Source organism: Pseudophryne corroboree, chromosome 1 (assembly GCF_028390025.1).
Source record: "Pseudophryne corroboree isolate aPseCor3 chromosome 1, aPseCor3.hap2, whole genome shotgun sequence".
In the NCBI taxonomy this organism is placed as follows: Eukaryota; Metazoa; Chordata; class Amphibia; order Anura; family Myobatrachidae; genus Pseudophryne; species Pseudophryne corroboree.
In genome coordinates this window covers 450,618,988-450,645,615 of record NC_086444.1, presented here as the reverse complement: position 1 = coordinate 450,645,615, position 26,628 = coordinate 450,618,988, and the positions used below count along the sequence as shown (strand labels likewise).

General features: G+C 47.2%; 1 protein-coding gene across 1 annotated transcript; it reads right to left on the bottom strand.

The window, feature by feature from the left end:
- Positions 1 to 2,954: 2,954 nt before the first annotated feature.
- Positions 2,955 to 26,339, bottom strand: THTPA (thiamine triphosphatase). Its single transcript, XM_063913601.1, has 3 exons — positions 26,211 to 26,339; positions 13,021 to 13,557; positions 2,955 to 3,329 (listed from the first exon to the last, which is right to left on the bottom strand). The coding sequence occupies exons 1-3, from the start codon at positions 26,218 to 26,220 to the stop codon at positions 3,229 to 3,231; spliced, it is 648 nt and encodes a 215-aa protein (XP_063769671.1). The 5' UTR covers positions 26,221 to 26,339; the 3' UTR covers positions 2,955 to 3,228.
- Positions 26,340 to 26,628: the final 289 nt, after the last annotated feature.

The following is a 26,628-nucleotide window of genomic DNA, read 5'->3' as shown; positions in this document are numbered from 1 at the left end:
TCTGCAATACTTGTATATAGTTATTGCTTAAATAAGGGTTATGTTATGGTTGCATCAGGTTTGTCTGATGATCTGTTATTGTTCATACTGTTAACTGGGTAAGTTTATCACGAGTTATACGGTGTGATTGGTGTGGCTGGTATGAGTCTTACCCTGGATTCCAAAATCCTTTCCTTGTAATGTCAGCTCTTCCGGGCACAGTTTCCTTAACTGAGGTCTGGAGGAGGGGCATAGAGGGAGGAGCCAGTGCACACCCGTAGTACTAAATCTTTCTTAGAGTGCCCAGTCTCCTGCGGAGCCCGTCTATTCCCCATGGTCCTTACGGAGTCCCCAGCATCCACTACGGACTACGAGAAATAGATTTACCGGTGAGTAAAATCTTATTTCATTTTTAATCCTATCCCTAACCCTCCTCCAAGTGCCTAACCATAAACCTAACCCTAAAAATCATGAAAAACAAATGTCAACCTTTTTTTTTTTTTTTTGTCAAACATTTGCATGTTGACCTATTGACTATTTACTATCTCTCTTCCATTCATACACACCTTACTTCTCTCCCACCACTGGTGTTGATGTGATCTCCTCATCCCTCACCACATTCTGTCACATATTTTACTCCCTGTCTCCTCCCGCCCTTTTTCATTTTACCCATGCCGTCAACCTGTCCCTTTTTCTCTCAAGCATTATTTCACCCATCCTGACTAACAAACTACCAACCCATCTCTCTTTTAACTTTACTTCAAAGCGCCTTGAAATTTTTTTCATCTGTCTCATCTAATTAATATCTTCACACTCTCTTCCTATTCAGTGTTTTTTCCATCCCCTCAATTCAGGAGCCATCTATACTAAGGTCACCAATGACTTCACTGCTGAAGCCAGGGCCATAGAGAGCCAAGCCGGGCACTGGCAAAGGGGTGCTTGGCTTAAAAAAGGGAGTGATGACGCCCTTTACTGCAAAAATATTAATACAAATATAATTGCACTGCCACAAGGTGGCCCCGCACACTCCACAGGGGCTTGCAATTTTAATGCAGGTTGGCTCAGGGTAGGGCACCCCCTTCTTACCTTTTCTTGAACGGGAAGCTGGTCCCTCTGCCCCGGCCAGCGCCATCTTCCCAGTGATATTTGGGAAGATGACACTGGCCACTAGAGAGCAGAGACTCCGGCACAGTGACAGAGTCTTTGCTTTCTATGTGTGGCACCATCTTCCTGAAGAGATCACCGAGAAGATGGCGCCTCCGATGCCGGCAACAGGTATACTTGGGGGGTGGGGGGGTGGAATCAGACTCGGGCCCCTCCAGCAGCCCAGGTAATTTGTACCTCCCCTACCCTACCCCCTTGAGCGGCAGTAGGCACTTTTCTTATGTTTTGATCTATCTGCTGTCAATGAACCGCTTCTCCAGCCTTGACATTCCGTTGATCCAGTGAACAAGTCTTCTCTTATCACTCTGACTTCTTTTTCAGCCTCTATCTCTACCTTTACCTGCCTCAATGTGTCAGAATTCCCTAAGGATCTATCACTGGCCCCCATCTCTTTTTTGTTGTGGTTTGTTTTTTTTTTGTGCCAGCTCCATGGGAAAACCTATCTACTCCTTCCGTTTCCAATACCGCTTTTGTGTACTCAAATGTAAATGTCCTCCCCGATCTTTCTCCCACAGACCATGTTTGTACCTTGGCCTGCCTCTGCCATCTCATCCTGGATGTTTCTGTGCTTCCTCTATTTAAACCTAAATCTCGACTCCTCTCCAAGATTTCTTCCACTCCCTCCTCTGCAATTCACTTTTTCGCCAGATCTCCATGATTGTTATACAGTCTTGCTTAGCACTGTGACAATTGTAGGTCAACGGTTATGAAGTGACCCGGCCTATTTATATCTGTTGACATAGAGTAAGGTTGTCCGTATAACTCTTCTGTATTTTAAAATGGTAAGCAACAATTATGTCGACATTCAGAATGTTGATACACAAATGTTGACGTGGTCTGAATGTCCACATGATATGTCAGCTATGGAAAGTCACATGTTTGACATGGTCTACGCCCCCACCCAAGGAGGAATATAACCCTGTGGCAACCGAAGCGTGGTGCGCAGAGAGAGCCCGCGAGGGGAGATGCTGCGCTCGCCGCTGGTATCCCAACGTCTGTCTCCTGACTGCTGGGATATCATACTGATCGCAATTAGAGTATGCAAAACAAAACTAATTTAGCCTAAATCGAAAGGAGAACCACATAGCTATTCTTACCAAAGGGGGAGTTAAACTTCATTGCTGGAAATTATTTAAGAATTAAGTTGTGTGCACCGAGAGAGATCATCTGCAGTTGTTCATGTGTTGTGTAGTCCTAAGGTGAGTCCCATTAAAGCTGCATCCATGCATTAAAGTCACACATATTCTGTTCCATCTACAGCAGCGAGTTCTGGACCATGCTCCACACCTCCCAGGGAAGAACAATCTTGTTAGGCTATTAGGAGGAACTAGTGAGATCGAAGGTATTGAGCGGGGAGAAGGCAGCGGATTTCAGACAACTTAAACACTGATCAGTGCTAAGTGAAAGTCAATATGCACAAGCGGGAAATCAATGCAGGGCAGAGAAAGAGACTGAGGGGAGGGTGTGAGAGAGAGGCTGGGAGTATGTGTGTGGAGACTAAGTGAGAAGAAGGGACTCCGTGTAAAGATAGATTATATGTATATTATTAGCCTTGTGGAACATTTACTGGGACTTAGTAGAACCATTAAAGCTCATAATGTTTTATAGAGTCTGTCTTTGTGAGCTATGCATAAACTGTAGTAAATGACCGCTGCCTTTCACATGATTTTCTACATGCGGTAGCTTGCATGCATTGGCCAAGGAGATATGCTACAATTATAAGGAGCAGAAGTGAAGCAGACAGATGCCAGAGGATTGGAACATACCACAGTCTAAGAACTAATCGGTTAGCACACGTCACACAGAAGGAGTACATCGGTTTACAGCTTTTATTTAGCAACTAGAACAGTCATTTTGCCAGCCAGAAAAGACAATTAAAACCAACAAACATTTGCAGCCATGCTATGTGCATCTAAACGAATACCAGTGCAATATTTATGTTCTGTGTTTAATTTTAATTAGCTTACCTGGCAGGCCTTAGTCATTTGTAGAAGACTACACAAACCGTGTCTTCTGTTGTTTACAAGGTAATGGAGTGTACACTAGACTACTTCTAACGTGGACTGTAATGTCTTGTAGTGACAGTCAAATGATATTGGCCTCTAGCAGCTGCTTGTAATGTTCAGTGTTATTCCGCTGAAGAAATGTTGACACTTTGCCCTGGACAGGTGACCCCTTGGGCACTCCTGAAAGAGAGAGACATCACAGCTACTAGACAGCATTGCCAGGACTGACAACCATCACAACATTTAGGATACACTTCTGTTATAATCATTATAGAGTGCAGTTACAGACCAGGAAGGATGAGGCTGCCTCATTTTAAACGCTCCTGAACGTAGTGTGAAGGGGAAAAGAAGATCGATCTTGGTGTTGAAATGGACTGAGTAATTATTTTTTTTGCCTATACACTATTTATATAAGGTTGTGCTTACATAAAAATAAGAATTTACTTACCGATAATTCTATTTCTCGTAGTCCGTAGTGGATGCTGGGAACTCCGTAAGGACCATGGGGAATAGCGGCTCCGCAGGAGACTGGGCACAAAAGTAAAGCTTTAGGACTACCTGGTGTGCACTGGCTCCTCCCCCTATGACCTTCCTCCAAGCCTCAGTTAGGATACTGTGCCCGGACGAGCGTACACAATAAGGAAGGATTTAGAATCCCGGGTAAGACTCATACCAGCCACACCAATCACACCGTACAACCTGTGATCTGAACCCAGTTAACAGCAGGATAACAGAGGAGCCTCTGAAAAGATGGCTCACAACAATAATAACCCGATTTTTGTAACAATAACTATGTACAAGTATTGCAGACAATCCGCACTTGGGATGGGCGCCCAGCATCCACTACGGACTACGAGAAATAGAATTATCGGTAAGTAAATTCTTATTTTCTCTGACGTCCTAGTGGATGCTGGGAACTCCGTAAGGACCATGGGGATTATACCAAAGCTCCCAAACGGGCGGGAGAGTGCGGATGACTCTGCAGCACCGAATGAGAGAACTCCAGGTCCTCCTCAGCCAGGGTATCAAATTTGTAGAATTTTGCAAACGTGTTTGCCCCTGACCAAGTAGCTGCTCGGCAAAGTTGTAAAGCCGAGACCCCTCAGGCAGCCGCCCAAGATGAGCCCACCTTCCTTGTGGAATGGGCTTTTACAGATTTTGGCTGTGGCAGGCCCGCCACAGAATGTGCAAGCTGAATTGTACTACAAATCCAACGAGCAATAGTCTGCTTAGAAGCAGGAGCACCCAGCTTGTTGGGTGCATACAGGATAAACAGCGAGTCAGATTTTCTGACTCCAGCCGTCCTGGAAACATATTTTCAGGGCCCTGACTACGTCCAGCAACTTGGAGTCCTCCAAGTCCCTAGTAGCCGCAGGTACCACAATAGGCTGGTTCAAGTGAAACGCTGAAACCACCTTAGGGAGAAATTGAGGACGAGTCCTCAATTCTGCCCTGTCCGTATGGAAAATTAGGTAAGGGCTTTTATAGGATAAAGCCGCCAATTCTGAGACACGCCTGGCTGAAGCCAGGGCCAACAGCATTACCACTTTCCATGTGAGATATTTTAAGTCCACAGTGGTGAGTGGTTCAAACCAATGTGATTTTAGGAACCCCAAAACTACATTGAGATCCCAAGGTGCCACTGGAGGCACAAAAGGAGGCTGTATATGCAGTACCCCCTTGACAAACGTCTGAACTTCAGGAACTGAAGCCAGTTCCTTCTGGAAGAAAATCGACAGGGCCGAAATTTGAACCTTAATGGACCCTAATTTTAGGCCCATAGACAGTCCTGTTTGCAGCAAACGACCCAGTTGAAATTCCTCTGTAGGGGCCTTCCTGGCCTCGCACCACGCAACATATTTACGCCAAATACGGTGATAATGCTGTACGGTTACATCCTTCTTGGCTTTGATCAGGGTAGGGATGACTTCATCCGGAATGCCTTTTTCCTTCAGGATCCGGCGTTCAACCGCCATGCCGTCAAACGCAGCCGCGGTAAGTCTTGGAACAGACAGGGTCCCTGCTGGAGCAGGTCCCTTCTTAGACGTAGAGGCCACGGGTCCTCTGTGAGCATCTCTTGAAGTTCCGGGTACCAAGTCCTTCTTGGCCAATCCGGAGCCACGAGTATAGTCCTTACTCCTCTCCTTCTTATGATTCTCAGTACCTTGGGTATGAGAGGCAGAGGAGGGAACACATACACTGACTGGTACACCCACGGTGTTACCAGAGCGTCCACAGCTATTGCCTGAGGGTCCCTTGACCTGGCGCAATACCTGTCTAGTTTTTTGTTGAGGCGGGACGCCATCATGTCCACCTTTGGTTTTTCCCAACGGTTCACAATCATGTGGAAGACTTCTGGGTGAAGTCCCCACTCTCCCGGGTGGAGGTCGTGTCTGCTGAGGAAGTCTGCTTCCCAGTTGTCCACTCCCGGAATGAACACTGCTGACAGTGCTATCACATGATTTTCCGCCCAGCGAAGAATCCTTGCAACTTCTGCCATTGCCCTCCTGCTTCTTGTGCCGCCCTGTCTGTTTACGTGGGCGACTGCCGTGATGTTGTCTGACTGGATCAGCACCGGCTGACCTTGAAGCAGAGGTCTTGCTAGGCTTAGAGCATTGTAGATGGCCCTTAGTCCAGGATATTTATGTGAAGTGATGTCTCCAGGCTTGACCACAAGCCCTGGAAATTTATTCCCTGTGTGACTGCTCCCCAGCCTCTCAGGCTGGCATCCGTGGTCACCAGGACCCAGTCCTGAATGCCGAATCTGCGGCCCTCTAGAAGATGAGCACTCTGCAACCACCACAGGAGAGACACCCTTGTCCTTGGTGACAAGATTATCCGCTGATGCATCTGAAGATGCGACCCGGACCATTTGTCTAGCAGATCCCACTGGAAGGTTCTTGCGTGGAATCTGCCGAATGGGATTGCTTCGTAAGAAGCCACCATCTTTCCCAGGACCCTTGTGCATTGATGCACTGAGACTTGGCCTGGTTTTAGGAGATTTCTGACTAGTTCGGATAACTCCCTGGCTTTCTCCTCTGGGAGAAACACCTTTTTCTGGACTGTGTCCAGGATCATCCCTAGGAATAGAAGTCGTGTCGTCGGTCTTTGATGTCCAGAGACACCATATAGTCCCCTTCTTCCAGGTTTGCAATCACTGCTCTGAGTGACTCCATCTTGAATTTGAACCTTTGTATGTAAGTGTTCAAGGATTTTAGGTTTAAAATTGGTCTCACCGAGCCGTCCGGCTTCGGTACCACAAATAGTGTGGAATAGTACCCCTTTCCCTGTTGTAGGAGGGGTACCTTGATTATCACCTGCTGGGAATATAGCTTGTGAATGGCTTCCAATACTGCCTCCCTGTCTGAGGGAGACGTCGGTAAAGCAGACTTTAGAAAACGGCGAGGGGGAGACGTCTCGAATTCCAATTTGTACCCCTGAGATACCACCTGAAGGATCCAGGGGTCCACTTGCGAGTGGGCCCACTGCGCACTGAACTTCTTGAGACGGGCCCCCACCGTGCCTGAGTCCGCTTGTAAAGCCCCAGCGTCATGCTGAGGACTTTGCGGAGGCGGGAGAGGGCTTTTGTTCCTGGGAACTGGCTGTTTGTTGCAGCCTTTTTCCTCTCCCTCTGCCACGGGGCAGAAATGAGGCGCCTTTTGCCCGCTTGCCCTTATGGGGCCGAAAGGACTGCGCCTGATAATACGGCGTCTTCTTAGGTTGAGAAGCTACCTGGGGTAAAAATGTGGATTTTCCAGCAGTTGCCGTGGCTACCAGGTCTGATAGACCTACCCCAAATAACTGCTCCCCCTTATAAGGCAATACTTCCATGTGCCTTTTAGAATCCGCATCACCTGACCACTGCCGCGTCCATAAACCTCTTCTTGCAGAAATGGACAGCGCGCTAACTCTTGATGCCAGTCGGCAAATATCCCTCTGTGCATCACGCATATATAGAAATGCATCCTTCAAATGCTCTATAGTCAGTAATATATTGTCCCTATCTAGGGTATCAATATTTTCAGTCAGGGAATCCGACCACGCCAGGCCCGCACTGCACGTCCAGGCTGAGGCGATTGCTGGTCGCAAGTATAACACCCGTGTGAGTGTATATACATTTTAGGATATTCTCCAGCTTTCTATCGGCAGGTTCCTTTAGGGCGGCCGTATCAGGAGAGGGTAGTGCTACCTGTTTAGACAAGCGTGTGAGCGCTTTATCCACCCTAGGGGGTGTTTCCCAACGTGCCCTATCCTCTGGCGGGAAAGGGTACGATGCCAATAACCTTTTAGGAATTATCAGTTTTTTATCGGGGGAAACCCACGCCTCATCACACACTTCATTTAATTCCTCGGATACAGGAAAAACTACAGGCAGTTTTTTCTCACCAAACATAATACCCTTTTTAGTGGTACTTGTATTATCAGAGATATGCAATACATTTTTCATTGCTTCAATCATGTAACGTGTGGCCCTAGTGGAAGTCACGTTTGTCTCCTCATCATCGACACTGGAGTCAGTATCCGTGTCTGTGTCTGCCATTTGAGGTAACGGGCGTTTTAAAGCCCCTGATGGCGTTTGAGACCCCTGGACAGGCACAAGCTGAGTAGCCGGCTGTCTCATGTCGTCAACTGTCTGTCGTAAAGAGCTGACACTGTCACGCAATTCCTTCCATAAGCTCATCCACTCAGGTGTCGACTCCCTAGGGGGTGACAACTCTATAATAGGCAATTGCTCCGCCTCCATCTCATTTTCCTCCTCAAACATGTCGACACAATCGTAGCGACACACCGCACACACACAGGGAATGCTCTGATAGAGGACAGGACCCCACTAGCCCTTTGGGGAGACAGAGGGAGAGTATGCCAGCACACACCAGAGCGCTATATATAGACAGGAATACCACTATAAAATGTGCTTTTCCCTTTATAGCTGCTGTAAGTATTAAAACTGCGCCAAATTAGTGCCACCCTCTCTTTTTTACCCTTTTCTGTAGTGCAGGACTGCAGGGGAGAGTCAGGGAGACGTCCTTCCAGCGGAGCTGTGATGGAAAATGGCGCCCGTGTGCTGAGGAGATAGGCTCCGCCCCCTTCTCGGCGGCCTTTTCTCCCGCTTTTTGGTGAGTTCTGGCAGGGGTTAAAATACATCCATATAGCCCTGGGGGTTATATGTGGTGTATTTATGCCAGCCAAGGTGTTTACATTGCTGCTCAGGGCGCCCCCCCCTAGCGCCCTGCACCCTCATTGACCGAAGTATGAAGTGTGCCTGAGTAACAATGGCGCACAGCTGCAGTGCTGTGCGCTACCTTGTTGAAGACTGATGTCTTCTGCCGCCGATTTTTCTGGACCTCTTCTTGCTTCTGGCTCTGTAAGGGGGCCGGCGGCGCGGCTCTGGGACCGAGCTCCGAGGCTGGGCCTGTGTTCGGTCCCTCTGGAGCTAATGGTGTCCAGTAGCCTAAGAAGCCCAAGCTGGCTGCAAGCAGGCAGGTTCGCTTCTTCTCCCCCTTAGTCCCTCGATGCAGTGAGCCTGTTGCCAGCAGGTCTCACTGAAAATAAAAAACCTAAAACTAAACTTTCACTAAGAAGCTCAGGAGAGCCCCTAGTGTGCACCCTTCTCGGCCGGGCACAAAAATCTAACTGAGGCTTGGAGGAGGGTCATAGGGGGAGGAGCCAGTGCACACCAGGTAGTCCTAAAGCTTTACTTTTGTGCCCAGTCTCCTGCGGAGCCGCTATTCCCCTTGGTCCTTACGGAGTTCCCAGCATCCACTAGGACGTCAGAGAGAAAAAAAATAAGATTTTTTTAGAACAGTTTAATGGAACACAAGTTTATTTAGCTCCAGAATGATTGCCAGGATTCATTTGCCTGCACTGTAAACTAGCTGGGGACTAGCTGATTTCTCCTCGCACCCTCCTCTGGTGTGAGCAGAAATTCAACCTAGCTAGTGTTGTAATGCTAGTTGTTCACCCTAGGCTGTTTTAGCCCTGCCCCTTTAGCGGCACCTTAAAGCAGGCTGCCCACTGCCATACCACTGCATGAATAGATGCTACGCGCACGGCATCTATTCACATTAAAGGGAGAGCTTGGGGGAAGCCCAGCAGCTCTGTAGGTGCTAGGTACTCCCCCATTAGTGACATTAAGGGGGCCGGACCGCTCCCAACAGTGATGGCGTTAGTGCTGCACCCCCTTTTTGAGTGTGAGCATTACACCCCAGCACCTCTGCGCCCTTCCCTAATCCTGGGGGGAACATTACAAACTTTTATTCAGTTGAAGTGCCACCAGGTTGCAGCAGCTGCGTGTGACATCACAGCCGCCGCGGTCCGCGCCTGCAACAGTCTGGACACGCTTCCGTTGTCCGGACCACACCTCGCCAACGGCGTTCTAATGCCATTGGCACGCCCCGCGGCCGCCTCTGCCTGTCAATCAGGCAGAGGCGATCGCAGCCCTGAGATGCTTTTAGGACCCTGCACGTGCACACTCCACATAGGGATTCAGACAGCGATCGCTGCCTCTGCAGCGATCCAGTCTGAATTAGGTCCATAGTTTTAGTGTCATAACAATTATTTCTACTTTATGAAATAAGTTCTCAACTGCGAAGTGGTTTCCATTTACACATCTTAATGTCCTTTCATAAGAAAATAAGTACAGGTTTAAATGATAATATACAGAGTTGAGTTTTTCATTTTACATTTTCTTTTAGCGGAGTATGTAGTAAAAATGATGGATATTTGTAATAGAAATTCTTATAATAAGTAGTACTGAAAGACATGGCTGGCACTGAAACTGCAGATTATGGGGTAGATATATGAAGCAGTAATAAGAGTGGAGAAGTGAGCCAGTGGTGAAGTTGCCCATGATAACCAATCAGCTGCTCTGTATAATTTTATAGTATGCAAATTATAAATGTTACATCAATGCTGATTGGTTGCCATGGGCAACTTCTCCACTGGCTCACTTCTCCACTCTTATCACTGTTTCATACATTTACCCCTATGGGGTATATGCAATAGCGGGCGAAATCGCGGCAATTATCGCCGTTTTTTCAATTCGACCAAATTCGCCAGGTGAATTCCGGAAGGTGGCTTCCGGAATTCACCATATGCAATGAAAAACGGATTCGCCAGAGTCGCGGGCGAAAATCGGCCGATTTTGCGGATTTTACCGCGATTTTAAAAAACGGGGAAAAACCCGAAAAAAAAATGGCGTGGGGTCCCCCCTCCAAAGCATAACCAGCCTCGGGCTCATCGAGCTGGTCCTGGTTCTAAAAATGCAGGGGAAAAATCGGGCAGGGATCCCCCGTATTTTTAAAACCAGCACCGGGCTCTGCGCCTGATGCTGGTGCCAAAAATACGGGGGACAAAACGAGTAGGGGTCCCCCGTATTTTTAACACCAGCATCGGGCTCCACTAGCTGGACAGATAATGCCACAGCCGGGGGTCACTTTTATACAGTGCCCTGCGGCCGTGGCATCAAATATCCAACTAGTCACCCCTGGCCGGGGTACCCTGGGGGAATGGGGACCCCTTCAATCAAGGGGTCCCCCCCCCCCAGCCACCCAAGGGCCAGGGGTGAAGCCCGAGGCTGTCCCCCCCCATCCAATGGGCTGCGGATGGGGGGGCTGATAGCCTTTGTGTTCAAAAAAAAAGATATTGTTTTTTCCATTAGTACTACAAGTCCCAGCAAGCCTCCCCTGCAAGCTGGTACTTGGAGAACCACAAGTACCAGCATGCGGGAGAAAAACGGGCCCGCTGGTACCTGTAGTACTACTGGGAAAAAAATACCCAAATAAAAACAGGACACACACACCGTCGACAGTAAAACTTTATTTCATACGTCGACACACACATACTTACCTATGTTCACACGCCGACATCGGTCCTCTTCTCCATGTAGAATCCACGGATACCTGAAAAGAAAAGATCAATTATACTCACCTCAACAGGCTCCAGAGATAAATCCACGGACTTGGCAAAAAAAGAAAGCGCATTTACCCGCACCAAAAACGGACTGAAAGGTGTCCCATGCTGACACATGGGACACCTATCCACGATTAAGATCTGTCAGTGACAGTTGTCACTGACAGGTCTCTAAGCCAATCAGGAAGCGCAACTTCGTTGCGCTAACCTGATTGGCTGATCGCTGTGACAGCGCATCGCACAGCTCCCTCCATTATATTCAATGGTGGGAACTTAGCGGCTAGCGGTGGGGTCACCCGCCGGTCACCGCTGACCGGCGGGTGACCTCACCGCTAGCCGCTAAGTTCCCACCATTGAATATAATGGAGGGAGCTGTGCGATGCGCTGTCACAGCGATCAGCCAATCAGGTTAGCGCAACGAAGTTGCGCTTCCTGATTGGCTTAGAGACCTGTCAGTGACAACTGTCACTGACAGTTCTTAATCGTGGATAGGTGTCCCATGTGTCAGCATGGGACACCTTTCAGTCCGTTTTTGGTGCGGGTAAATGCGCTTTCTTTTTTTGCCAAGTCCGTGGATTTATCTCTGGAGCCTGTTGAGGTGAGTATAATTGATCTTTTATTTTCAGGTACCCCGGGATTCTACATGGAGAAGAGGACCGATGTCGGCGTGTGAACATAGGTAAGTATGTGTGTGTCGGCAGTGTGTAATAAAGTTTTACTGTCGACGGTGTCTGTGTCCTGTTTTTATTTGGGTATTTTTTTTCCATTAGAACTACAGGTACCAGCGGGCCCGTTTTTCTCCCGCATGCTGGTACTTGTGGTTCTCCAAGTACCAGCTTGCAGGGGAGGCTTGCTGGGACTTGTAGTACTAATGGAAAAAACAATATCTTTTTTTTTGAACACAAAGGCTATCAGCCCCCCCATCCGCAGCCCATTGGATGGGGGGGGGACAGCCTCGGGCTTCACCCCTGGCCCTTGGGTGGCTGGGGGGGGGGGGACCCCTTGATTGAAGGGGTCCCCATTCCCCCAGGGTTCCCCGGCCAGGGGTGACTAGTTGGATATTTGATGCCACGGCCGCAGGGCACTGTATAAAAGTGACCCCCGGCTGTGGCATTATCTGTCCAGCTAGTGGAGCCCGATGCTGGTGTTAAAAATACGGGGGACCCCTACTCGTTTTGTCCCCCGTATTTTTGGCACCAGCATCAGGCGCAGAGCCCGGTGCTGGTTTTAAAAATACGGGGGATCCCCTGTCAATTTTTTCCCCGCATTTTTAGAACCAGGACCAGCTCAATGAGCCCGAGGCTGGTTATGCTTTGGAGGGGGGACCCCACGCCATTTTTTTCCCGGATTTTACCGTTCCAGCAATAAAAAAAAAAAAAAAAAAAAAATATTATTTTAAAAAATATATAAATAATATTTGTGCCTCCCCCCAAAAAAAAAAAAAAACCTAATCCCTTCTAATATAAATAGATCTGCTATTCCTAAAAAAAAAAACACAAAAAAAAACATGTTTAAAATTTTTTTATTTGTTTTCACCAAGTGTGGCGGAGTGAAAATCGCGAATTTGCTGTCTAAAAGCACTGCAGGCGAATTTCCAAACTTGAATTGAATATGCTGGAGGCGAATTGCAGCATCTGTACCATTGCAGAAAAGGCGAATTCGGAAAAAGGCGAATTGAGAAAAGGCGAATTTTGACGGGCCGTTTTTTTGCGAAAAATGACTGCACTGCATAGGCGAATTGATTTTTGGAGGCGAAAACGGCCCGGAATTCGCCTATTTTGCCAATTCGCCCGCTATTGCATATACCCCTATGTGTCTATCCGATCACAAACATTGTGACAATACAAAAACACCCAGAGAAATGTAGTGAGGTGTGCAGCTACTGGCCAAAATAATGTGCACTGATGTCTGCTGAAACTGCTAAGCTAGACCAGTTACAACACACGCCATTGCTACTCACCTAACTGTTTGCAGACCTCCTCCACCTTCTTGAGAGCGTCCTGCACTTCCTCCTGTCTATTTACTAGCACCTCTACTTCTCCTACTGCAAAACCAAAATCTGTCTCATCCAGGTCCACCACAGCTTTGGTGCTTGATCCTTCCACATGAGGCAATTGGAACCTCCGTCTGTGTGTCACAAAGCTGGCAAAGTTATTCAGCCCAAGAGCTTCTATGCTGAGGGGACGTTGCACGCCCAGCTCTTCGCTCACTCTGCGAATAATTTCAGCATCATTACTCAGCTCCAAGTATTGTGTGGAAGATCCTTTAACATTCCTTGCATCGCGTTCTGGTGGAAGTTTCAGCTCCCACCTGTCTCCCCTCCTTCGTAGCCACATGTCGCATAAAGTCAGACGCAGATCAGTGCTATCATAATAAGAGTCTTGAAATGTTACCTCTTCAAGCAGCTCTGCTCCTAGAGCATGCAAGCTGTCTTCTATTTCTGGTCCTGGGACAAACTTTTGTTCTACCTCGATGGGACCGGATAGATGTGACATGTCTGGATGCAGAGGAAATAAATGATAGAAAGAGATGTGATATGTGGCGCATTGAGGCAATGTACAAGTGCTGGAAAGGACAAAATGAAGGATGAAAGCGGTTATAGTATGGGGGAAAGTGATCATCAGGTCTGTGCAGTAGCTATGTGTTTTATGCAGGATGAATTCAAAGCTGCAACATTCTTTTCTTTAACCTGTGCTTTTCATAATCATGCTGTAATAAAACACTGATTCATGTACTGCAGTGCTTGTATATTTACTGGATCACCAACCCGACTTACAGACTGTACCTTAACCAAATCCTTTGCATACTGAGGCCCAGATTTATCAAGCCTTAAAGAGTGATAAATTGCACGGTGATAAAGTACCAGCCAATCCGCTCCTTTCAAACACAGCCTGTAACATGGCAGTTAGGAGTTGATTGGTTGGTACTTTATCACCATGCAATTTATCTCCATCCAAGACTTGATAAATCTGGGCCTGTATGTCTTATTTTCTTACACAACATCAAAAGAATACATCACTGCGGTATGATGTTAATAAAAGATAAATAATAATTGTGGGTGTTTAGGGCACCCATTTAGCAAGTCTTGGAGAGTGATAAATAGCACGGTGATAAAGTACCATCCAGTCAGCTCCTAAGTGCCATGTTATAGGCTGTTGCCCTTATTTATCAATGAGTGATAAATTTCACTATGAGTGTTAAATTGCACCAGCCAATCAGCTCATAACATTCAATGTTCAAACACAGCCTGTGACATGGAAGTTAGGAGTTGATTGGCTGGTGCAATTTATCACTCACAGTGAAATGTATCACTCATTGAAAAATGAGCCAATGTGTTTGAAAAATGACAGGAGCTGGCTGATTGGTACTTTATCACCATGCTATTTATCACTCTCCCAAGGCTTGATAAATCTGGGCCTAAGCGTTCTTTGTAATGTATTTTCAATCTTGTGTGTGTGTGTTTCTCCACGCAGCTGTCTGCTCCGGTAGAGGTATAGCAAGTGTGCCTGTTCTGTGACTAGCATAGTGTATTAAACATAGAAGTGTTTATCCCTGTCTCTGTGAAAGCTCATATACTTCTGTATTTATGCCAGCGTTGTTACATATAATTACAAACCACTTTGTGTAAGCACTAATGTACCGGCCATGTAATTGGTCCCAAATAACAGCCACATTGCCATTTTGCCCATTATCACTGCCTATTGCATAGGCTCCATTATCAATCGCATTGCACAGGCATTATTGGTAGCCACAGTTTTAGACTACTTTTAATTATTTCCATTGAAACCAACTTTGCACAGACCTTATTGCCAGTCACTTACCCCCTTCCCAGCCAGGTGGCACTAACCTCACAGGTAGCATGTTGGGATTAGCAGACATTTAGGGTCTGTTATTTTAGTACTGAAGGAGAGAGGAGTTAGACCACAGAAAAGTAAAAGCCATGGGAGCGGGATAGTGTAGGGCAGCTACAGAACAAGTCTTCAGTGGAGGGACCAATGTGTTGGCAGGGAAACTGAATTGAAAGCCAATGGCAGAGTAAGAAATGGTCATGTACAGTACATGTGTGTGTATTATGTCATCTGAGTACAGGTTGAGTATCCCTTATCCAAAATGCTTGGGAGCAGAAGTATTTTGGATATCGGATTTTTCCGTATATTGGAATAATTGCATACCATAATGAGATATGGTGATGGGACCTAAGTCTAATCACAGAATGCATTTATGTTTCATATACACCTTATACACACAGCCTGAAGATCATTTTAGTCAATATTTTTAATAACTGTGCATTAAACAAAGTGTGTATACATTCACACAATTCATTTATGTTTCATATACACCTTATACACACAGCCTGAAGGTCATTTAATACAATATTTTTAATACCTTTGTGTAGTAAACAAAGTTTGTTTACATTGAGCCATCAGAAAACAAAGGTTTCACTATCTCACTCTCACTCCAAAAAAATTCTGTATTTTGGAATATTCCGTATTTCAGAATATTTGGATATGGGATACTCAACCTGTATTAGTGCAGTGTGTACTTGTAATAGAAAGGGAGCAGTTACTTACTGGATCAGATGTGTCTGCAGAGCCAGTGCTGTCTGATGTGATAGACTGTGAGGATAATTGCTCATGGGATTATTATTATTTTTTTCTTCTTTACAGTACCTCCCCAATGACAAGTTAAACCCATGTTAATGGGTGTGACAGTAAAACTCATTTCTCTTTTGACATGGTTAGCTTTTTTTAAAATAACATTTCTGTTAATTTTCTTCAGTTCAATGCAATCTTAAATGGAGGTAAGAACATAAAATGCAAATTATTATTTATTATTATTAACAGTTTCTTATATAGCGTGGCAAATTCCGTTGCGCATAAACGTGCTTTTGTTATACTAGCATTTAGTTTTTCACTTTTTGTTTTAAGGTGTGGGACAATATGTAATGGCCTGCATGGTGCAGGCCATTACATATTGCGTGGCATCTTATTGCATTTTTATCCCTGTGATAGATGAAACTCTATTGGCTGCTTTTTATTTGCATTCATAAATCCTCTTGCTACATTCCAGTAATAATAATGTAGATCTAAAAGTTGTTATGAAACTAGACACAATACAGGGTTCAGTATGATTTCCCGATGAACGGGACACCGGCGGTCAGAATACCGACAGTGGCATCCGTGATCAGAATCCCGACAGCCCCCTCTAAAGTACCCTAACCCTCCCCGGTGGTGCCTGACCCTCCCTTCCCGGCAGCCTAAACCTAACCTTCCAAGCTTGATGCCCAACCCTAACCCCCTTCTATGTGCCTAAAAATAACCTTCCCCGGTCCCTAACCCTAACCTTCCCGGCCCTGCACACTATCCTCCCTTCTCCTGCCTAAACCTAACCCTCGCCCCCAACCCCCGCAGCAGGACACCAGTGCATCCCGCTGTCAGGACGATCGGGATGCTAGCTGTCAGTATTGTGATGCCGGTATCCCATGCGGCGTCGGTATCTAGACGCCGGAATTGCGTCTACCTTCAGGATCCCAGCGTCGGTATAGCGACCGCTGGGACCCTGTACGTCGGGAAGCTAACTGCTTCCCATATTACACTAAGGTTTATGTTTTTTCATGTCCATATATCTCACATTTCTCTTATGTCCTAGAGGATGCTGGGGTCCATATTATTACCATGGGGTATAGACGGGTCCACCAGGAGCCATTGGCACTTTAAGAGTTTAATAGTGTGGGCTGGCTCCTCCCTCTATGCCCCTCCTACCAGACTCAGTTTAGAAAATATGCCCGGAGGAGCCGGTCACAGCTAGGGGAGCTCTACAGAGCTTTGCTGGTGAAAATTTATCTTAGAGTTTATTTTTTTACAGGCGGCTGCTGGCAACAGCCTGCCTGCATCGAGGGACTGAGGGGGGGAGCAGTGTCCGCCCTGCGGGGTCTGAGCCACTGACTCTGCTGACTGAACATTGAGCTCCAGAGGGGACAGATCGCGCCCCGCCACAGGGGAATGCTCACCCCGGCAGCCAGCCACCACCCCCTTGCAGAGCTGAAAGCGGTGAGTGAGTCACTGTCCCCCCTTACAAGCGGGGGGGGGGGGGGGGGTCAGTGTGAAGAGGGCGGCTTTATGGAGCGCGGTATTAACCGTGCTCCCGGACGGCTCAGCGGTAAGACGCCGTGAGGGGCGCCCTGAGCCAGCACCTAACCCTACACTGACCATTTCCAGCCTGTCGGGGTCCGCGGATCTCAGCCAGCAAACAAATCCTCAGGACAGTAAAATCTCACAGGAGCGGGAAGACAGCGCCATTAAGGGGGCGGAGCTTCTCAGAGCGGACCCAGCAGCGTTCAGCGCCATTTTCCTGCCTGCAGCTCACTGCCAGTGGATGAACAGGTCCCTCCAGAGCAACTCCAGCTATCTGTACGGTACCAGAGGGTTGTAGAAGGGAGGGGAGGCTGTGTAAAGGCTGTGTCACCTATTAAGGGACACAGTCAGCGCTGGTTAGGGTCTCCCTATACCTATAATAGCGCTGTGTGTAGGTTGGCTCCAATCTCTGTGTCTCTCTGCCATTCTTGGGGGGGAAACTCTGTCTACCCAGTACCCTGTGTGTTTGTGGGGTGTTTGGTGTGTATGTGACAACATGTCTAGGGACACTGTTTCATATGCTGCAGAGGATTTATCTTCCCAGGAAGACTCCATACCATGTAATCAGGATTGCACTGTTGTAGTGCAGATCCCAGCTAGAGAGCCAGAATGGTTAGTCTCTCTGAGGGGGACTAATTCTCAGATTTCTGATAGGGTTGCTAGGACTGAGCATGTCACTCAAGTTCTGCAATCCTCTATGGTTGTATGGTCTGATACTGCTTCCTCTGGGTCCCCTGCGGTACATTCTCACAAGCGTGCACTTGCCAAACTTATGCAGGATGACACGGACACCGATTCTGACACTGCAGACGGTGACGGGGATGTGTCGAGGGGGACGGCATCACTTGCTAATGGGGTGCAGTTGATGATTGAAGCTGTAAGGGATGTGTTACACATTACTGACACAGTTCCTGAGCAAGTGGAGGAGGCCTTTTTCACAGACAATAAAAAGCCCCCCCTCACTTTCCCAGCATCCAAAGAATTAAATGCTATCTTTGAAAAAGACGGAAAATCCAGAAAAGAAATTCCAGATCCCTAAGAGGGTCTTGGTTGCTTTTCCCTTCCCAGAGGAAGATAGGAAAAAATGGGAGTCGACACCTCTGTCTCTAGGCTGTCCAAACAGGTGGTGCTGCCAGTCCCGGGATCCACCGCGTTGAAAGACCCGGCAGATCGGTGGATGCTACGCTAAAATCCATTTACACGGCTTCAGGGGCTATATTGCGGCCTACTATAGCCTGTGCTTGGATTGCAAAGGCTATTGCCAGGTGGTCAATCACTCTGCAGGAGGAATCGACTACGCTGGATAGATGTGACAATGTGTTTTTACGTAATATTCAGGATTCTGCAGGGTTCCTGGTAGATTCCATGAAGGACCTGGGCTCCATGGCTGCGGGGATCTTCTCCATGTCCGTCTCTGTTCGCAGGGGTCTCTGGCTGTGCCATTGGTCTGCGGACGCGGAATCCAGGAAAAGTGTGGAGGGTCTACCTTATACAGTGCTGGGGGAAGAGAGATGCAGATGCACACTCTTAGCACTAAGAACACTGATAATAAAAAGAATTTAAATAAACCCTCACAATTAACATGGATTATAATTGAAGTTCTTAGCACACATTTGCGCAAATATGCGGGCCCATGTACCGCGGCCAGGTGACTTCATCACATGGGTCCCTAACATCCCTAATACTATCACATTCTATAAATTTATACAGGACTTACCTCTAAATAGGGCCTTATCAATGTGTGATCTGAAATGCAGGAACCCAGCTAATTAAAACACCTGAGGGTGAATGGGAGGAGTGCCAATCCAGAGGAAGGAAGCCTTGCCTTCCAGTGTACAATATATACACAAATATAGTGGAAAAAGGGGGGAACCTGGATTGCACATCCTATTACTGAAGATATCAAGAGGTGCTATCATGCTGAGGCTTCTAATACTATGCTGGGGGAAGAGAGATGCAGATGCACACTCTTAGCACTAAGAACACTGATAATAAAAAGAATTTAAATAAACCCTCACAATTAACATGGATTATAATTGAAGTTCTTAGCACACATTTGCGCAAATATGCGGGCCCATGTACCGCGGCCAGGTGACTTCATCACATGGGTCCCTAACATCCCTAATACTATCACATTCTATAAATTTATACAGGACTTACCTCTAAATAGGGCCTTATCAATGTGTGATCTGAAATGCAGGAACCCAGCTAATTAAAACACCTGAGGGTGAATGGGAGGAGTGCCAATCCAGAGGAAGGAAGCCTTGCCTTCCAGTGTACAATATATACACAAATATAGTGGAAAAAGGGGGGAACCTGGATTGCACATCCTATTACTGAAGATATCAAGAGGTGCTATCATGCTGAGGCTTCTAATACTACTTTTTCTACCTTATACAGGTCTGGCTCTCTTTGGGGGAAGCGCTAGATGCGTGGATTGCCACGGCTACAGCAGGTAAGTCTCCTTTTCTCCCCTCAGCTGCAGCGGCTACGAAGAAACCTTTTACACCAGCCACGTCACAGCCCTTTCGGCCTGCGAGGCCTAGAAAGAACAAGCCTTCAACCACCTTCTTCAGAGGTGGTCGTGCTAAAGGAAAGAAGCCTGCTCCCGCTGGCTCCCAGAACCAGAAGCCTGCTTCTGATACCCCAAAGTCCTCCGCATGATGGTGGACAGCTGGGCCTGGAGGAAGGTCAGGTGGAGGCAAGACTCCGGCATTTCAGCCACGTCTGGGTGTCGTCGGGCCTGGACCCCTTGGGTACTGGATATAGGCCCTCATTCCGAGTTGTTCGCTCGCTAGCTGCTTTTAGCAGCATTGCAAACGCTAGGCCTCCGCCCTCTTAGCTTAGCAGAATAGCGAACGAAAGATTAGCAGAGCTGCTACAAAAAATTTTCTTGCAGTTTCTGAGTAGCTCCAGACCTACTCCTAGATTGCGATCAGCTCGGTCCGTTTAGTTCCTGGTTTGACGTCACAAACACGGCCTGCGTTCGGCCAGCCACTCCCCTGTTTCTCCAGACACTCCCGCTTTTTTCCCTGGCACACCTGCGTTTTTTAGCACACTCCCGGAAAACGCTCGGTTACCATCCAGAAACACCCCTTTCCTGTCAATCACTCACCGATCAGCAGTGCGACTGAAAAGCGCTGCATGAACAACAGCAAAACTGCTAAGTTTTTAGTTAAATAACTAAGCGCATGCGCACTGCGTACCATGCGCATTTAGCAACAAATCGCAGCATAGCGAAAATCGTCAACGAGCGAACAACTTGGAATGACCACCATAGTGTCCAGGGGATACAGGCTGGAGTTTCAAGATCTCCCGCCTCACCGTTTCTTCAAGTCAGGCTTTCCACCTCTGCTGGCAGACAGAACAATTCTTCTGGAAGCTTTCCAAAAATTGGTGGCGTCCAGGGTCATTGTTCCAGTTCCACCTCATCAGTGGAACAAAGGTTACTATTCGAACCTTTTCGTGGTACTGAAGCCGGATGGTTCGGTACGGCCAATTCTGAACTAAAAAACTTTGAACCCCTAACTCAGGGAGTTCAAATTCAAAATGGAGTCTCTGAGAGCTGTCATCTCAGGTCTGACGGAGGGGGAGTTCCTGGTGTCCCTGGACATCAAGGATGTGTACCTCCACATTCCCATCTGGTCTCCGCATCAGGCATATCTCCGGTTTGCACTGTTGGACGATCACTATCAGTTTCAGGCACTACCGTTTGGCCTCTCCACAGCACCGAGGGTCTTCACCAAGGTGATGGCGGAGATGATGGTTCTCCTGCACAAGCAAGGGGTGAACATAATTCCGTATCTGGACGATCTCCTGATCAAGGCGTCGTCCAGGGAGAAATTGTTGCGTTCCAATGCTCTCACGACTCATCTGCTCAAGGAGCACGGTTGGATCCTGAATCTTCCGAAGTCTCATCTGGAGCCAACAAGGAGGCTGTCTTTCCTGGGAATGATCCTAGACACGGAAGTGCAGAGGGTGTTTCTGCCGATGGAGAAAGCATTGGTGATTCAATCAATGGTCCGGGATGTCTTAAAGCCTACCCGGGTCTCGGTTCATCAGTGCATCCGCCTTCTGGGGAAGATGGTTGCCTCCTAATGAGGCTCTACAATACGAAAGGTTTCATGCTCGATTCTTTCAGCTGGATCTATTAGACCAGTGGTCGGGATTTCACCTACACATGCACCAGAGGCTCCGTCTGTCTCCGAAAGCCAGGATTTCGCTCCTGTGGTGGATACAACTGCCTCACCTTCTGGAAGGCCGAAGGTTCGGAGTTCAGGACTGGATCCTTCTAACCACAGATGCAAGTATAAGAGGTTGGGGAGCAGTCGCTCAGGGGGAAACCTTCCAAGGACGGTGGTCGGATCAAGAATCCCTTTCTCCCGATAAACATTCTGGAGCTAAGAGCCGTGTACAACGGCCTTCTGCAAGCAGCACACCTTCTACAGGATCGGCTGTTCAGGTGCAGTCAGACAACGTGACCACAGTGGCTTACATAAACTGACAAGGCGGAACGAAGAGCAAGGCTGCTATGTCAGAGGTGTCAAAAATCCTCCTCTGGGCAGAAAGGCACGCGGTGGCGATGTCAGCAATCTTCATTCCGGGTGTAGACAACTGGGAAGCAGACTTCCTCAGCAGACACGATCTCCATCCAGGAGAGTGGGGCCCCCATCCGGAGGTGTTCGAGGAGGTAACCGGTTGGTGGGGGGTTCCTCACATAGACATGATGGCCTCCCGCCTCAACAAGAAGCTGCGGAGGTACTGTTCCAGGTCGAGAGACCCACAGGCAGTGGTGGTGGACGCATTGGTAACACCGTGGATGTTCACGTCAGTGTATGTGTTCCCTCCACTTCCTCTGATACCAAAAGTTCTTCAACAGGTAAGAAGAACAAAGGTTCTGGCAATCCTCATTGCTCGGACTGGCCAAGGAGGGCTTGGTACGCGGATCTACTGGATCTTCTGCTGGAAGATCCAAGGCCGTTACCTCTTCGGGAGGATCTGCTACTGCAGGGGCCATTCTCTTATCAAGACTTACCACGGCTACGTTTGACGGCATGGCGGTTCAACGCCAGATCTTAGCTCGGAAGGGTATCTTGAGTGAGGTCATTCCTACCTTGATACAGGCTAGAAAGGGGGTAACGTGTAAACATTACCATCGCGTTTGGAAAAAATATGTTTCTTGGTGTGAGTCCAAGAAGTTTCCTGTGGTGGCGTTTCAACTTGGACGTTTTCTCCTTTTCCTGCAAGCAGGGGTGGATATGGGACTGAGATTGGGCTCCATCAAGGTCCAGATCTCTGCTTTGTCCATCTTCTTCCAAAAACAATTGGCTGTCCTCCCTGAGGTTCAGACCTTTTTGAAAGGGGTTCTGCGCATCCAGCCTCCCTTTGTGGCACCAACGGCACCCTGGGATCTTGATGTGGTGTTGCAGTTCCTGCAATCTGCTTGGTTTGAGCCTCTACAGGAGGCTGATCTCAAGTTTCTCACGTGGAAGGCGGTCACTTTGTTGGCCTTGGCTTCTGCACGACGCGTGTCGGAATTGGGGGTTTTATCTTGTAAAAGCCCCTATCTGATCTTCCATGAAGACAGGGCGGAACTTAGTACTCGCCCACAGTTCCTGCTTAAGGTTGTATCGGCTTTCCATATCAACCAACCTATTGTGGTGCCAGTGGCTACTGACTCCTCAATTGCCTCAAAGGCCTTGGATGTAGTGAGGAATTTGAGGATTTATGTAAAGAGGAAAAGTGACTCTCTGTTTGTCCTCTATGATCCCAAGAAAATTGGGTGTCCTGCTTCTAAGCAGTCGATTTCACACTGGATCAGGTTCACTATTCAGCATGCTTATTCCACGGCAGGATTGGCGTGTCCGAAATCTGTAAAGGCCCACTCTACTCGTAAAGTGGGCTCTTCCTGGGCGGCTGCCCGGGGTGTCTTGGCTGTACAATTCTGCCGAGCAGCTACTTGGTCTGGGTCGAACACATTTGCCAAGTTTTACAAGTTCGATACTTTGGCCTCTGATGACCTCAAGTTTGGTCAAGCAGTGTTGCAGGAGCCTCCGCGCTCTCCCTCCCATACTGGGAGCTTTGGTACAGCCCCATGGTACTAATATGGACCCCAGCATCCTCTAGGATGTAAGAGAAAATAGGATTATGGTTACCTACCGGTAAATCCTTTTCTCGTAGTCCGTAGAGGATGCTGGGCGCCCGCCCAGCGCTGCGTTTTCCTGCATTGGTTTTATAAGTTCAGTACTGCCTAGTTCCTAGGTAAGTTCTGCGTTATTTACTGTTTCAGCTGTTGCTGAGTTGTTCCGTCATGTTAGCCGGTTTGCCTGTTGTGTGAGCTGGTATGAATCTCGCCACTATCTGTGTAATTCCGAAGTATGTCGTCTCCTCAGGCACAGTTTCTAGACTGAGTCTGGTAGGAGAGGCATTGAGGGAGGAGCCAGCCCACACTATTAAACTCTTAAAGTGCCAATGGCTCCTGGTGGACCCGTCTATACCCCATGGTACTAATATGGACCCCAGCATCCTCTACGGACTACGAGAAAAGGATTTACCGGTAGGTAACCAAAATCCTATTTTTTATTTGTTATTATGCTAGAAAGCATTGGACACAGGAGTGTTACTTATAGGCAAAGTGTTTAATACCACTATTCTATTTTCTGTGACAGGATTATTGAAAGACCTTCAGCTGGTAGAGGCAGTTTATATTTGGAGACGTTACAAATTTAGCATGAGTTTTTACTAACTTTTTAATCATGAAAACGGACTCTTTTTACACCACTTTGTTGTATTAGCTTTACATATATGGAGACCAGTTCTATAATGAAAGGCTGGGCATGACTTGATTATTCCATATGTAACAAGTGGGAGGGGTGCAAGATACAAATTGAATTGGCACGCCCTTTAATTATCTAGTAGACGGGGCAAAGGGATTATTACTCAACTGGCTAAAGAGCATTGCAGGAGCACATAAGAGCAGACTACTATAAGTAATCAGCTGTTATCACTAATCTTAATGGGACAGCCTGTTTTCTCGTCTACTCATAGTTTATAGTAGAAGAAAATGAATGTGTACACATACCAATGTAAAAAAAAGTAAAGGGCTGTGGCTTGTGACACCTGAAATAGTGGTAGCCGAGCTGTACATTTTCTGTTATGAATTGTTTTAGACATAAATTAATGTACAATAACCAATATTTTAATAAGGAAAATGTGTGCAAATGTGTTATGCTGTGCAAACATTCTACAATTATTTGCTTTTATTGGCAGAGTGGGCGGGAGGGAGTATGACAGAAAACAATTTGGAGGTACAAAGGGAAGAGAGTTGGATGAGGACTTTATAAGTGAAGGTGAGGAGTTTGAACTGGATTATGTAGGAGACAGGGAGCCAGTGTAGCAACTGGTAGAGAGAGGAAGGTGACCAGAGAAATAAGGAGAGCAGTGCTGTCTGGGATGCGATGAGGTAAGCAGATGTGGGATATGGAGAAAGATTGCATTAGTTGAGATTACAAGAGAGTGGATGAGAGTTTTGGTGGTTTCTAAAGAGCCCCAACCACTAGAACGATAATGCCTGATTTCAGCCAATTTAGGGTATTCAGGCCGATATATATCAGGCGAAATAAGACATTTTAGAAGGTTTCCGATCTGATCCGATGCCCGGTCCCGTGAGGGTCGGATCGGCTTCCCTAGATCGTTAGTGCTGCACTCGTGATATGTCGGTTCCCGCAGGCTTGGCTGGGATCGCATACGATATATTGCATGCAAAATGTACCAAATCCTATGGAACCACTCCTGGGAAGCTCCCGGGAGAGTTCAAGGGAAATCGCCTCCGACTTCAGCCTCAGACATATCGTTCCAGTGTATGGGGCCCTTTAGGTGAGAAACAGTCTGATCCTGGAGATCTGGAGAGGGACTATGGGACAGATGTATTAATCTGGAGAAGGCATAAGGAAGTGATAAACCAGTGTGATATGTGCAAGGTGATAAAGGCACCAGCCAATCAGATCCTAACTGTTAATTTACATATTGGAACTGATTGGCTGGTGCCTTTATCACCTTGCCCATATCACTGGTTTATCATTTCCTTATGCCTTCTACAGGTTAATACATCTGCCCCTATGATTTCTCAAGTTCTGGAGAGTGAGCAATTGCATGGTGATAAAGTACCTACCAACCAGCTCCTAACTGCCATGTTACATGCCTTGTTTGAAAAATGACAGGAGCTGATTGGTTGGTACTTTATCACTGCAATTTAGCACTTTCCAAGGCTTGATAAATCTGTGCCGAAGTGCTGTGATGAAATAGAGGGAAGAGTTGAGGATGATTCCCAGGCACTTGACTTGAGAAACAAGGATACAGTAGTGTTTTCAATGAAAGAGCAGGTATAAACAAAATAAAAAATATAGTTTCTGGTTCAGAAATGACCCTCAGTATGTGCAAACATGGGGAAACCTAAAGGTCCATACACACTTAACGATAAAATGAGCGACGTCGCTCATTTTCCCCCTCGAGCGACGTCGCTCATTTTATCGTCAAGTGTGTATGCCGCCAGCGACCACCGATGCGCGGCCCCGCGGGTCGGCAACGATCGTCGCTGTCGGTAGGGCATGCATGAAGGATGTGGACTGTCGTCCACGACCTTCATGCAGGGCTGGCGGGGGCGTGACGTCACTGAGCGATATGAGCGGTCATATCGCTCAGTGCGTACAGGCGGCCGCCGACCGGCCGGCCCGGGAGGGGGAAACATTAGACGATGTCGCTCACAGAGCGACATCGTCTAATGTGTATGGGCCTTAAGACATGAATGGTGAAAAAGAAAAGCAAAAAGATCCTGACCTTTAATTATTTTCTATAGATAGCAGTCTTGTTTTTATTGGCCTTCCCTTTGCTTTGTAATATACATTAAATACTAGTAGGTAAGGTTCATTTTTATAGCTAGATGTCCTATTCCTCCTCCCCCCCCCCAAATCTGTACATGCAAGTATGATTTCCATTCATGATAATTCACAAATCAAACCTGAATTCATACTGCAGGGAACACGCAGCCAAAGCACGCTTCACAGGAGGAATGGAAGAATGCAGCAGTTTGTTCAGATGTTGGGGGAGGGAATATGCACCAGCCCTGCTCCAGTTGGCAGTCAGGCTAGGACCTCCCCATCTTGCAGTGTTTCTTGGGAGTTATAGTTCCTTTTCTTACAACAAGAATAGGCTCTGAAGGTGATGAAAACTACAACTACCAGAAGTCTGTTAAAAAAAAAAAAAAAGATAATTAAAGGAAACTACCTCCTGTACAGCAATCAATCCTTACATACACTGTAACATGTGGAAATAAAATTTTAGGAGAAAGCTCTGTATATTTTATCTTTGTGCTTCAGAGCTTAGTAAATAAAGTTCACCAGTGTGGAGGAGAGTGATATTAATAATAAAATTAGATA